This window comes from Periophthalmus magnuspinnatus, chromosome 7 (assembly GCF_009829125.3).
Source record: "Periophthalmus magnuspinnatus isolate fPerMag1 chromosome 7, fPerMag1.2.pri, whole genome shotgun sequence".
Lineage (NCBI taxonomy): Eukaryota > Metazoa > Chordata > Actinopteri > Gobiiformes > Gobiidae > Periophthalmus > Periophthalmus magnuspinnatus.
In genome coordinates this window covers 11857689-11872820 of record NC_047132.1, presented here as the reverse complement: position 1 = coordinate 11872820, position 15132 = coordinate 11857689, and the positions used below count along the sequence as shown (strand labels likewise).

The window sequence follows — 15132 nt, the reverse complement described above, 5'->3', positions numbered from 1 at the left end:
CTGGGTTTTGTACCATGTTACACATTTTATACCATGTGACGTGTGTTTTGTACCATGTGATGTGTTTTGTACCATGTGACCTGTGTTTTGTACCATGAGACCTATGTTTTGTACCATGTGATGGGTGTTTTGTACCATGTGACGTGTGTTACGTACCATGTGATGCGTGTTTTGTACCATGTAATGCGTGTTTTATACCATGTGATGCGTGTTTTATACCATGTGATGCGTGTTTTGTACCATGTGATGTGTGTATTGTACCATGTGACATGTGGTTGTGGAGACCCAAATGTTTCACACTTCAGACTAATGTCCCCCATCTCTGTGACTCTGTACTGTAGACCATCTGGAGTCAGGATCTGCGCTGGGAGCTCTGGAACAGGACACAAAATATACTGTTAATATTACATCTACAAACTGCACTTTTCAACAGGTTTGGTCTGAGCGTGGTTTCTGAAAAAAGAAGAGACTGAATCTGCTGAGCTGAAAAGTGAGTTATTCATAAATCAATTGCTCTTATACTGAGGACAGTTGTTTTAGAATATTCTGATTTAAAATGTCCAAATTATAACATGATGATCCATTTTTGGAGACAAAGCTAAAATTATTTTGATAGTTAGCCTGTTCCCAACCAGATTTTTGCCTGTTACTATGGAAACTCAGCGCCAAGTTAGCCATGTTGGCAGAACAGAATTGAGGATTAGATAAACCTGGATTACTCAATAAGACAGGCTTTGTTTTAATCTCATTTCTTGGAATACCCTGTTGGTCGCATTGGTCTAGTTATTGGTCTAGTTCCTGGTTCTTACCCACGACGTTAATATAGGTGTTGAGGAGGATGGAGCCATGTTTGTTGTGGGCCTCGCACTGAAAAACGGCAGTGTCTGAAACTTCAACATCCATCAGCTTCAGAACGCCCCCCTTAACACTGCGCCGAGGGTCTGGGTCCACTTCTGTGAGAGGCGAGGGGGAGAGAGTGAAAGAGAGAGCAGAGGAGAGATATAGTGAGAGGGGAAAGAGAGGGAAAGATAGGAAAAGAGAAGAAAAGGAGAGAGAGGAAGGGAGAAAGGGAGGAGAATATGGTAGAGAGAGGGAGGGAAGGGAGCAGTGGAGGAAGGAGTAAAGAGGAAGAGGAGGGAATTAGGAGCAAGGGGAAGACAAAAGACTAAATAATGTAATACTGTAAATCAATTATATTATTTATATTTGCAATGTATACAGTATGATACAAAATAAAAATGCAATATAATGGAAGGCGTGTATCTATAACAGACATGGGCAAACCACGGCCTGAGGGCCACACACGGCCCTTTGGGTTTATTAATCTGACTTGAAGAACGTGACCAATTTGTTCAATCTACCTTTTCAACAAGTTGTTGATCTTTTGGCACTTGATAAAAAAAAAAAAAAAAAAAAAAAATATATATATATATATATATATATATATATATATATATATATATATATATATATATATATATATATATATATATATATATATATATATATATATATATATATATAAAATGTCAAATTTAGAACCCATTGTGGCCTGTGTGTTAAAAAGTTTGAGCATTTAGGCCAATGGTGGAAGAAGTACTCAGTTGTGTTACTTGAGTATTTTTTCTCTGGTATCTGTACTTTTACTTAAGTAAAAGTAAAAGTATCACATGAAAAAAATCTACTCAAGTAAAAGTATTACCTGTTTAAAAATGTACTTAAAGGGTAAAAAGTAAAAGTATTTTGTGCAAGATTTGTGCTGAATTTTGTTCAACAGAAACAATTCAATCAACAGTTAAGAAAGTAAATAAGGCCTCGGCCTTTTCAGCAGGTCTCACACAATAATAAAAAAATACTTCTACTTTTCAGTCCTGCTCAAAAATGTAGTGGAGTATAAAGTACAGATACGTTCTCTCAAATGAAGTGAAGCAGAAGTAAAAAGTATCTACTTCAATTTTTTTTTAAACTTTACTAAGTGAATTGTGTTCTTATACTGGGGACATTGTGAACAGGGAATTCCAATGAAATCTGTTATTCTACATGATAAAAATACTATTAGTGAACTTTCAGTGAACTTTTTTGTTTTGGCTGACCTGCTTCCTTAAGTTGGTTTTATATATAATATATAATATAATATATAATTTTATATATGTAAATGTATGTGTTATAGTTTTTACAGTTTTTACTGTTATGATCCGAGTGGACCAAACATATTAAAGAGGACACAGGAGTCAAACAGGTTACAAAAAGGGAAATTGTTTTTATTTTAAGTTAAGTTTTAATTTACTTTAAAATGCCAAAACTCCCTCCCATGCCCAAAAACAAAGCAACAAAAGAAAGGTCGGCCCAGTTCAACAGGGCCATAGAAGCCGGTGCCGACATCACTAACCTAAAAACAAAAACATCCCCAAACCAACCTTAACAAACAAAAGGCGAATACAGGGTAGCTGGTCCCACCAACTCAAACACAAAAGACTAACTGCACCTAACAGTGAGCTAACAGTAACACTGACTGCACAGTTCCATTATATGGCTTGTAATAAGTAAAACAGGTTTGTAGATAACTTTGAAATAAATTTTAATTATATAACTTGAGGAATATTGCCAATATATCAGCCCAAAAATATCGTCAGATTTTATCAGTTTCACTGGATTCAATAAACAACAATCGATACTGGCCATGAAAAAACAGTATCAGTCAATCTCAACATGCATTGGGATATATCTTGTACTGTGAGGTACTTGGCAAATACCCAGTCCTAAGAATATGTTAAAAATGTAAAAAATATGAATCCTTATCAGAGGTTTTAGTTTTTACTATGTTATTGTGATATACTGAGCCCTAAAACTACTACTGATCAAAGATACTGATTCTACAAGAGTGTGAGTTCTTTGACTGAAAACGATGCTGTGTTTGTGCAGACCTGCAGCTGTTACAAGTCTTGAGCCATTCACTTTTCAGGTTCAACAATTCTGAAGAGTTGCCATTATATTAGACTTTACTTATGGTTTCAGTGCTCGAGACTGTTTCAAATTAAGCTACAGGACAGGTCTAATGTGCTAAATAAAATGTTTATGTTTTAAAATGTTTATCGTTTTCTTGATATATAATTCATAAGCAAAGTAATGTTGAAAAAAATAATTTGAAATAGCTCTTTGAATGTTCACAGTTAGCTAATTGTCCCTGTGTCTTCATGGGGTCTTGTTCTGTGTAAAATCTGCTAACCCTGTAGTTTAGGTTGTCCTGGTTTAGTCCTAGTGCAGTCCTGGTTCAGTCCTGGTTCGGTCCCGATTTAGTCCTGGTTTAGTTCTGACTTAGTCCTGGTTTAGTTCTGATTTAGTCCTGGTTTAGTTCTGATTTAGTCATGGTTTAGTTCCTAGTTTAGTCCTGGTTTAGTCCTTGTTTATTCCTGTTTTAGTTCCTGGTTTATTCCTGGTTTAGTTCCTGGTTTAGACCCAGTTTAGTCCTGATTTAGTCATTATTTAATCCTGGTTTAGTTCCTGGTTTAGTCCTGAGTTACTTCCTGGTTTAGTTCCAAGTTTAGTTCCTGTTTAAGCCCTGGTTTACTCCTGGTGCTTACCTGATAGTTTTTGTCCGTTCATGCTCCAGGTGATGGTGGGGGTGGGGATGCCTTCGGCTTGACAGTCCAGACGAACGTTCTCCCGAGGGGCATAAATCAGGTTCTGGGGCTCCTTCACCCAGTATGGAGCAGCTACACAAAAACATACGGTTTATTTCACTGGACAATGGTATAAAGCTGGAAAAATTTTCAGTCCTGGTTCAGTTTTGTTTTAATCATCATTTAATTCTAGTTCAGACATGGTTCAGTCTTGATTAAATCCTGGTTTAATCTCTATTCAGTCCTGGTTATTGTGTAGTCCTGGTTCACTTTTGGTGTAATCCTGGTTCAATCCTGGCTCAGTCCTGGGTTAGTCTTGGTTTAGTCCTGGTTCAGTCCTGGCTTAGTCTTGTTTTAGTCCTGGTCCACAGTGACAGTGTAGGACAGTTCTGTCTCTACATGCTCGCTGTGGGCTCTACATTCAATTCTGGTTCAGTCCTGGTTCAGTACTGGTTTAGTCCTGGTTCAGTAACAGCTCACCCCTGATTTAGTCCTGGTTCCGTCCTGGTTCAGTCCTGGTTCAGTCCTGGTTCAGTCCTGGTTCAGTCCTGATTTAGTTTTGGTTCAGTCTTGTTTTAGTCCTGGTTTGGTCCTGGTTCAGTCCTGGTTCAGTCCTGGCTCAGTCCTTGTTCAGTCTTGGTTTGGTCCTGGTTCAGTCCCGGTTTAGTCTAGGTTTAGTCCTGGCTGAGTACCTTCCACAGTGACAGTGTAGGAGTGTTTTGCCTCTCCATGCTCATTGTGGGCTCTACACTGATACTCTCCATCGTCGCTCTGGTCCACACTCTCAAACTGAAGCCAGCGGCCGTAGTTTGTCACCTCTCCTGTGGTGTCCTCCAGGTTCCCATCCTTCTTTATCCATTCCACTTTGGGAGTAGGTCTGGGGACAATTAGAAACAATTGGGGGAGGGTAATAAGTAATAAGTAATATAATAAGTAAATATATATATATAATCCCAAAAACTGTTATCTGATTTTTTTTTTTTTTATTGTTTAGTTGTTCCCCTCACCATTTACTCACCCAAAGTTGTAGGGCCATTTTCTGCCACTGGCACACGCCCCCTGCTCTATACTTACTTCGTTCTCCAATCTTATACGGCTAATGATTTACTAGCATTGCACAAATAAAATGTTAAATTGTTGTTTGCACTCTCATACTCGTTTTATAATCCAGTAACAGGCATTTTTACAGCTCCAACAAATGGAGTGTCCTACATTTGTTTCCTTGGTTTCAACTTAAGGCAAAAATATATTGAAAACTATCACAACCAAACATAAAAGAGTCCTAAAAATGTGCACTTCTCAAATGCACTCATTCTCAAAATGGAGGAAGGAGAGACATGAAAAAACCAACTTATTATGGTTTCTTATTCAGAATCACAAATTTTTCCATTCGCTTTGTAAACAGCGCCATTTATTTACTACTTCATTTGAGCATTTCAGTATAAAACATGCAGTGTAGAAGGCACCACTATTTCCTGGTCACACCACTGGTTTGTTAGGGGACTGGAATATAAAGTTTAACAGTGTTAAACAATGTTATCTCGAATACGCTGTTGATATAAGGTCAGTAAAATAAGTCCAAGAGGACGATAAAGGAATGAGGTCTTTTTACAGGTCTCAGTGTCTTTTTGATCCATGCTCTGTGGTAGAAAGTTTTTACACTGCCACTAGTGTGGTTGACAAAAAAGTGGCTTTCGAAACTGGAGGTGGGGCGAGCATGGGGTGACAGTAGCTGGCTCAGGCCGACCTACAGAGTCACAGTGACAGTAAAAGTGCTTGGTAAAAAAATCAAACATATTTTTATGAATGGGAGCTGCAGAGCTGCTATTTGAAACATTCATCTGACAAGAAAATTTGGATCAATTTAATATCAGTGACACATCTCCTCCTACCTGTCTGCGCAGGTGAGCCTGGGTCTGTCTGCACAGATAAGCTTGACTATCTGCGCACAGGTGAACCTGAGTGTGTCTGCGCAGGTGAGCCTGAGTGTGTTTGCGCAGATAAGCCTGGGTCTGTCTGCGCAGGTGAGCCTGGGTCTGTCTGTGTGTTGTTCAAAAAGCTTTTTCTCTGCTGTCACCAGGGAACATCGTCCTGACGATATATTTAGCCACAGCTGAAAGAAAAGACCACCGTGCATAGCACAAGGAAAGTGATTGCGTGTGTATTTACAGTGCTCTTGCCATAGAAACATATTCGGCAATGAGCTGATGGCCTCTCACGTGGCTCATGGAGTTTACACATCTTAAATGGGGGTAGCCTTTTACTAGAGTTATTTTTTGCTCTTGTACTGTACGAAAATTGAGTAGCCTTAGCTTACTTCACACTATGTGGTATTGGACAGGTATCAGTATCGGATTAAAAAAACTGCACCAGAACAACATTAATTTTTTCCCTGTTTGTTTTAGGGGCACTCACAGTCCGCTGGGGATGCACTCCAGTGTCAGACTGTTCCCTTTCAGAGCCAGCACGGAGCTGCGAAAGCCAGAGGGAGTAAAGAGGTGGGGCTTCCTGCCAGGGAGCACGCTGTTACCTGAAAACATAAGACAATCAGTGATGCAAACCTTTCACCCTAACTATGGTTGCACAACTTTGTGGAAAAAATGTAATTGTTTAGTCCTTGTTTAGTACTTGTTCAGTCCTGGGTCAGTCCTTGTTGAGCTCTGGTTTAGTCCTGGTGTAGTTCTGGTTTAGTTCTGGTTTAGTCCTGGTTTAGTCCTGGTTTAGTCCTGGTTTAGTCCTGGTTTAGTCCTGCTTTAGTCCTGCTTTAGTCCTGCTTTAGTCCTGCTTTAGTATATGAACTCACTAGGCTGGACAGTGAGGGAGACCGCGGTTTCGGGCAGAACTGTCATGGCTGTTGTGTACTGGGCGTTGCAGATGTAGTCAGGTCTGGAGTCAGACTTCAGCAGATTTGAAAAATACAGGTTTCCATCCAGACCAGCTGTGACTCTCTCACTGAGCTTTATGTGGACCATCCCTGAAGAAGACAACACACAAGACCTTGTGCAATTACTACTATTCAAATAAAGCAATAAACCTACAATGCATATGACAGTTTTTCATGTTTTTCTAATTCTGACTTGGTTAGGTGGGATAGTGCTAAATATTTATCATCAGTTTAAATTAGTTAAGTGGTAGTTTGTGGAAGAAATAGGTGGAGAAGAAAAGCTGAAAAATACAGGAAGTAGCACTGAGGTCTAAACTGGAATACCTGTGCCTATATCATCAACATGGAAAATTAAATGCAAAATGCAGGGGCAAGTTACAGGCAAGGAAGGCATTTATTATTTTTTCTAGCTTAAACCTCCATTTAACAAAAAGATGTTGCTATTTATTTTTAATCTAATCATAACTATCTCAGAAGCTAAGCAGGGCCAGGCCTGGATACTGCTCGGATGGGAAACCACTGGGAAAATGCATAATGCACTGGAAAGTACTTTGGGGGTCTTGAAAGGTCATACGTAAATCTAGTGGTTAATTAAAAAGTATTTAGTAAATAGTAAAAAGTTTTGACCATTGTTTACATTATGGTTGCTAGGTAACAGTTATTGAAATACCTCTACATATGTCATATCTGCTGCTTGTGTCCGACCAGGAAGTAAAATTATTAAATTTACCAGAATTTTTAAAACTAGGCATAATTTTAGTGATATTGTACATATAAGTAATAACTAGAAAAACATGAAAACCTGTCACATGCACTTTAAGCCTAGTATCAGGAAGTAAGTATCGGATTAACCCTAAACGAGATCTGAATTAGATTTATATTCTGACCTAGAGACCTTTGTTGTTTGTTTTGCAGCATAGTGTAGCTTAGACTTACTTCTGTCCATCCAGTGAATATGTGGAGGGGTGGAGCTCTCAGGAGGACTACAGGATAGAACCAGACTCTCCCCCTCCGACGCTCGCTTGTAAATTTTCTGCTGATTCTGAAGAACCGGATGACCTAAAAAAAAAACCACACAGCTAAAGTCATCAGGTTAGTGCTAGTCAGTTGGGATGGAAGTGATCGCATAGCTCTGGTTGCCATGGTAATGTGTTAGCTTCTGCTGCTATGAACATTAAAAAATGGTTATTATTGCAGGAGTGTCGGGTCGGGAGAGATGGTCTGCTATGATTGGTCATTTGAAGTGATGAAATTTAGGAGCAGGGATATGGTTCAGGGACATGTTCAGAAATGGGTCATGGAAGGTTAGAGTTAGGCAAATGGTAAAGGTTAGGGTTTTCTTAAAAAAGGGGATATTACACTTTTATGGCACATTGCTAACACATAACATATTAATCAGAATATAATCAGAACATCACAACACAATCACCGTGCATCCTGTTAATGAAATTACTGCACATCACATCGAGTTTGTGAAGTTGTAGTCTATTGTTTTATATCATGTTTTTGTATATTTATGGACAATTTTCATGCAGGAGCATGGGTGATGTAGGCTTGTGTACGGAGCTTTGGATATGATTGTACTGCTAAACTTATAAAACCTCTTCAGGCATGTTCTTGATGAGAGAGCAAAATTATAACATGATGAAACAAGTTTACTTTGCATAATAACGAGGGTATAATGTGAAATATAAAAACAATATAATGGATGTTTGAATGTATTTTATAATGCTGTTCTATCATCACACATGCCTGAAGAGGTTTTAGATGTCATCCATGTCCGTCTTAGTAATTTAGCGATCTCGCCTGGGCCCTATTCAAACCCTCCATATGGTTACCTGTATGATCCTGTAAAAGGCTCTGCCCACAAGCCCATATCACCCATGCTCCCACAACAATTCTACATAAATATACATAAATATAATATGAAACTGTACACAGCAACTTCACAAACCTGATGCACACTGACTGTGTTACAATAGCGCTCTGAAGGGTGAGTGACTAAGCACGGGGAGCAAAGGGAGGGGGGAATAACAGTGTCAAAAATGAAACTGAAACTTATTAAATATTTGAATACAGTGTTTTGCCTGAATATAGAATTTTCAAAACAATATATAGCAGTTAATACACCATAGAAGTGTAAACCCCAATACCCCCTCTTTGAAAATAGGTGAATAGAGTAATACAAGTCCAGGTCCTGGTTGACTCACGTTCGACGATGACGTGCACAGTCTGTGTCACAGCAGTCCCTAGTGTGTTAGAGGCGTAGCAGCGGTAGGAGCCGTGGTACTGGTCCAGCGTGTCATTTTTATCTGCGCGAATAGTCCCTTCACCAATGAGGTCAAGATCCAACGTCTCATCGTCTTTCACCCAACGGAAACTAAAACACAAAGAAATCATCACAGGGAGGTGAGTAGTACTCAGTTGCATTTATTCAGTTACATTTACTTGAATAGTCTTTTTAAAGAAATTTAACTTTTCAGAGTACTTTTCTAGCAGCATAATTTTACTCCTACTTGAGTCATATACTCTTACTTGAGCAAGTCTAAAGTGACTTGAGGTTTAGGTTTCAATATCAAATGATTTGAACATTTATGTATCTTGGAGCTCCTTCAGATATGATTTAGTTTGGCTCATTTTTGTGTCTGTCTTTTGAAAACTCCAGATTTTGTGCTTTATTTAATATTTTGTCCTTCCAGTTACATTAACTTTAAATTACTCTTTAAGTTCCTCTTACTTGAGTAGTACTTTTCCCAAATACTTACTTTCACTTCAGTAAATTCTTGGACTTCTACTATTATTTTGAAGTACTACTCCTATGAACTACTACTACTCAACCACCTCTGCCTAGGTGTCAGTTTTAAGAATTTTAGGAAAGGAAAAGGGGAAATTGTGAGACCTATCTATATTAGATGAATATAACCTGTTTGCGTAATTAAACTAATACTTCATGATAGATTTTGAGGTGTATATACCACACAGCACACCATGTGGTCAGAGCTTGAGGTGCCTAAGACGAGACTTAAAACCAGGAGGACAGATTAAACTGACCCATTTTTGCTACTTATGACTTATCTACTTATCATTTTTAGCTCTTACAATTATATAGTGACCTGAATCATCACAATGATCTTGACGTTCCAACCTGGGACTGTGGTTGTGCTGTCTGTAATACAAAAGTGCTTGTTTGGTTGTATCAGGGCCAGGTGATAAAGCCAAAAAATAAAATCTTAATATTTTCTCACACACTGGACGATTATGATTTTAATATATTTTGGAAGTCAGAGTAGAGAATGGTAGAGGGGAAGCTCATTTTTATCATATGCTATTACTTAAGAAACTGTAAACTGCTTTCAGCTGTAAGAAAATCAAGAGTAAACCTGTTTCATAATAGTCCTCAATTTCATGATTTTGCAATTTGTAATTTTGCGATTTACAATTGCAAAATCTGGTGCCCAGCCCTAGGTTGTATCATATAAAGTACATACGTGGCTATGGGGTTGCATCATTTAAAGTACTTAGCTGTTTGTGTGGTTGTACTGTCTCTAGTACTTACCTGGAGAGTGTAGTTGTACTATATAAAGTACTCACCTGGGCGTGGGGTTTCCTCTGGCCTCACAGTCCAGAACAACGTCGCTTGGAGAAAAGGCTGTGAAGGACTCGGGGGTCTTCAGCAGCACTGGGGGCTCTGGTACTAAAACACAAACACAATCACATTCTTAACGTTTAAAGGGCCCATATTACACTATCTTCTGATCTGTTATAATGTTGTTTCAGCAAAAACATACCTGAAGTTTTGTTTCATTTACGCATGTTTAACTCCATATGCCTTCACTACAATAATTTGGATCATTTTAGCCCTAGAATTGCCTATCTCTACTGAACAAAAGGTAAAAGGTGGCTTGATGTAGACAGAAACCAGGATGACTCAAACATGTGTGAATGAAACAAAACACAGCTCCAGGTATGTTTTCATGAGGTAGAATTATAACATGGCTTAAAGCTCATAACAGTCAATTTTATGTTATATAGGACCTCTAACACACTTACTGACCTCTAACACTGCACAATCTATTATTGACCAGTGGAGTGCTGCTGACACTTTTGTACAGATGCAGAGATTTGGAGAAAAATATATTGAAACAAGTAAAAGTCAAATAATAAGATTTGAGATTTAAAAAAAAACAACAATAAAAAATACTTTAAAAACTGTGAAATTTAAATGTTTTTTCTATATTCCTTTTTTGCAGTGAGTAACAAACAGAAACTCTTTGTTGGTCCAAATCACAGGTTTTTAAAGCACATATAAGGGAGACACACAAAGGGGTCGATTTAATCACAACAAAACCAAAAACAAGTGCCCTCCGCTAATATACAAATCTGTCAGATTCATTTTCTTATCAACCAACTAAATAACTACAGTTCTAGACCAGAACTGTAGTGTTTCATGGACCAGGACTGATCTAGGGACTGAACCAGGACTGAACCAGGACTAAACCAGGACTAAACCAGAGCTGAATCAGTGATAAAACAGGAACTAAACCAGAGACTAAAGCAGGGACCAAACCAAGACTGATTCAGCACCATAACAGGAACTAAACCAAGACTTTACCAGGGACTAAACTAAGGATTAAACCGGGGACTAAACCAAGGACTTTTTTTAATCCATCCTTTTTGATCATATTTGTCAAAAGAACTAGAATTCACGGAGGGCACTGTAGGAAAAAAATCTGGTTTACAGGTTAGTCACATGAGTCACATCTATGGAGAGAAGAGACTTACTGTTTTGAAACGTGTCTATGTGTCCGAACGGAGGCAGAAAAGCAGCAAATGAGAGAGAGGTTAGTGGACATGCAGTACACACATTAATGCAGAGTTTATAAAGTTAAACGAGCCAAGAGCATCCACTCTGCTCTGAATCAGACAGACAGGCGACAGGCATCACATTACAATATACACCAAGGAGCAAGAGCAAACCAGGACTGAACCAGGACTAAACCAGGACTAAATTAGGACTGAATCAGGAGTGAACCAGGAGTGAACCAGGGTGAAACCAGGACTAAACCAGGACTACACCAGGACTGAACCAGGATGAAACCACGACTAAACCGGGGCTGAACCGGGGCTGAACCAGGACTGAACCAGGACTGAACCAGGACTAAACAAAAAAAAACAATAAACCTCAGTCCAGATTTTTTTTCCATCTTTTGTGTCTCTTCATCCTCAGCTCTCCTCCTGTTTTTCTGCCTCTTCCTCTCTTCTCCCTCTTGTCACATCTGGTCAAAGCCACACCCAGAAGAGCAGAGAGTGAGAGGGGGAGAGAAAGAGAGAGAGGGCGAGAGATGGAGATGGGGAAAGTGAAAACGAAAGAGAGGGAAAGAGATTGAGAGGAGGAGAGAGAGTGAGAGAGTCATGTGAAGGTCAGACGATGGAACCCGACTCCTCCTCATCTGCCATCTTTCCCCCTGGACCTCCCCAAACCAAATAAACTGTGCCCTTTGAACTTCACTTCCTGGGGTCAGGGTCGGGCTAATTTCATTTGAGCTGATGTGTGAGTGCATTTATGTGTCTGATGTGATAATTACTTTATTTTAGTCCAAAGATTATCTCTTAAACTAGCCATGGTCTGGTGTAAAATAACTTGTTTATTTAATAGTTAAAGTGTGTAATGTTACCAGTACAGATCAATAATGATCGTAGTAAGACTAAACCAGGACAAAATGAAAATGTCTGGAATATTCCACAGTATGGCATAAGACTACAAATTGATTTAGCATGTATTTCATTGTGGGTGGGTGTTATTGCTATAAATCCATTGAAGAACTTGCATTCTTACTGTGAGTGGGGTCGCCTCTCCACAGATCTGATTTACAGATTTACAGAAAACTAGGACTAAACCAGGACTAAAGCAGGACTACCTCATCACAAACCACCGTAAACATTACTTCATCATAAAAAACAGAACTAACCATCAGATTAACGTTATTGTGAATGTATTCAACAAACCAAGAGTTTACCAGAACTAAACCAGGACTAACCTCATAAACTAAGACTAAACCATAACTAATCTCATAAACCAAGACTAAACCAGGACTAACCTTATAAACCAGGACTAAACCAGAACTAATCACATAAACCAGGACTAAATCAGACCTAAACCAGAACTAAAGTCATAAACAAAGACTAAACCATGACTAAAGTTGGACACCCTCATCATAAACAATAGTAAACATTACCTCATCAACCAAACCAGCAGTTAATGGTTAATCTAACCAGCAGATTAAGGTTATCATAAATCTATTCAAACAAAACCAAGACCAGAACTAAACTAGGACTAACCTCATAAACCAGGACTATACCAGGACTAATGAACCTCATAAACCAGGTCTAAACCAGAACTAACCTCATAAACCAGGACTATACCAGGACTAATGAACCTCATAAACCAGGTCTAAACCAGGACTAACCTCATAAACCAGGACTAAACCAGGACTAACCTTGACATCCATAACATGTAAATGAAAAAGCCTCGCGCTAACTGCCAGAGTAAGGTTTACATGGATCTCTATGGGAATCTGACCTGCAGGCGGCTAACGTGTGACGGTCTGAGCTAACGCTACAAGCTAACGGTCCTCTCAGGTGAAAAACAAGCGGCATTCTTTTGTTAAATTTATGAATAATTTAACAATTTAAATATTTCACAACATGCAGAAACAGTGCAAGGCTAAAGATGAAAACAAGGGCTAAAGAAGAGATTTGGCGCTAGCTATTCATGTTAAATTAGCACAATTAGCAGGCATCAAACACCGTGCCAAGAACATTGCTAACCGTTAGCAAAAGCTTTTAGCAACTTTAGCTTATACTTTGCTCATGTTTACATTTTAATAACTTACTAAACATACATTCTCTAGCCACGTAAATGGCGTGGTATAGCGCTGCTCACCTGCCCGTCTCTGTCCCATAGACTGTGTATGTGTGTCCAGTCTCAGGTAAAACTCATGTCAGATTTCTTTATGTCACTTTACTTAAAACAGGATTAGACGAGGGCTAAACCAGGACTACCTCATAAGCCAGGGCTAAACCAGGGCTAAACCAGGACTAAACTAGGACTAACCTCATAAGACAGGACTAAACCAGGACTAAACCAGGACTAACCTCATAAGACAGGACTAAACAAGGACTAAACCAGGACTAAACCAGGACTAACCTCATAAGACAGGACTAAACAAGGACTAAACCAGGACTAACCTCATAAACCAGGGCTAAACCAGGACTAACCTCATAAACCAGGACTAAACTAGGACTAACCCTATAAAACAGGACTAACCTGATAAACCAGGACTACACCAGGAGCCCTACTAGGTCTATACAACAAACCAGGACTAAACCAGGACTAAACCAGCACTAATGTGATAAAACAGGACCAAAACAGGTCGAATCTCATAAACCAGGAGTACGCCAGGTCTAATATGATAAACCAGAACTAAACTAGGACTAATCTCATAAACCAGGACTAAACCTGGAGCTCTATTAGCTGTATATAACAAACCAAGACTAAACCAGGACTAACCTCATAAACAAGGACTAAACTAGGACTAACACTATAAACCAGGACTAGTCTCATAAACCGGGACTAAACCAGAACTAAACCAGGACTAACCTGCTAAACCAGGGCTAAACCAGGACTATACCAGGACTAAACCAGGACTAACCTGATGAACCGGGACTAAACCAGGATGAACCTAATAAACCAGGACTAAACCAGGACTACGCCAGGACTAACCTCATATACCAGGACTAAACCAGGAGCCCTACTAGGTCTATATAACAAACCAACACTAAACCAGCACTAATCAATGACTATAATTAATGAAGGACTGTTATAGTGGTAATGTTAAACCAGGAGCTATAACCGGGACTAAACCAGGACTAAACCAAGTCTATACAACAAACCAGGACCAAACTAGGACTTAGCCAGAACTGTCATCTAGAACATCTTCATGAAAGAAGTCCACAAACCAGCACAGTAACGTTATCATGGATGTATACAACAAACTAGACCAGGACAAGACCAGAACTAAACCAAGACTGAGCTATAAACCAGGACTAATGCGAGACTAAAAACAGACCGAACCAGGACTAAATGAGGATTAAACCAGACTAGAGTAGGACTAAACCAGGACTAACCACTTTCAGAACATGCATTCACCACCATGCCTGTACTTGTGTTGTTTACTCACAGTTTAAGGGGATGTGTAGGGATCCCTGAGCGAATCGTGGTGTGAAGAAGAGGAAGGACAGAGAGAGGAGGAAGAGGAGGACTGAGGATCTCCTATGACTCCTCCAACAGCACTGTGGTACCTCCATCTCTCAAAGTCCCATCCAAAACGAGCCCAAAGGAACCAGGCTCATGCATCAACCAAAGACCTCAGACCTCCTCCACCTCCTCCTGTGTGAACCAGAGCGGAGACGAGACAGAACCTGGAGAAGGTGCGTTTCGCTGGGGAGTTTGGGCCTCTTCAACAGCCTCCTGTCTCACAACCAGTCCTCACGTCTGTGGAAAAATAAGGAAAAGAAACAATTGTTTAGGAAAAATTACATCTAGTGATAATTACAAATCCTTATAAT

At 39.3% G+C, this 15132-nt stretch overlaps 1 protein-coding gene across 1 annotated transcript in view; it reads right to left on the bottom strand.

Moving 5' to 3' along the window:
• The window catches only part of LOC117374057 (neural cell adhesion molecule L1.1-like), a 64966-nt gene that overhangs the window by 20100 nt on the left and 29734 nt on the right, over positions 1-15132 (bottom strand). Inside the window, exons 2-12 of the mRNA XM_055223230.1 lie at positions 14745-15058; positions 11287-11301; positions 10096-10198; positions 8715-8884; positions 7441-7563; positions 6424-6594; positions 6036-6150; positions 4313-4497; positions 3582-3713; positions 810-953; positions 262-373 (exon numbers count right to left, since the gene is read on the bottom strand). Coding sequence (XP_055079205.1) covers positions 262-373; positions 810-953; positions 3582-3713; positions 4313-4497; positions 6036-6150; positions 6424-6594; positions 7441-7563; positions 8715-8884; positions 10096-10198; positions 11287-11301; positions 14745-14871 — 1397 coding nt within the window. The 5' untranslated portion in view covers positions 14872-15058. The remainder of the gene's footprint in view (positions 1-261; positions 374-809; positions 954-3581; positions 3714-4312; positions 4498-6035; positions 6151-6423; positions 6595-7440; positions 7564-8714; positions 8885-10095; positions 10199-11286; positions 11302-14744; positions 15059-15132) is intronic.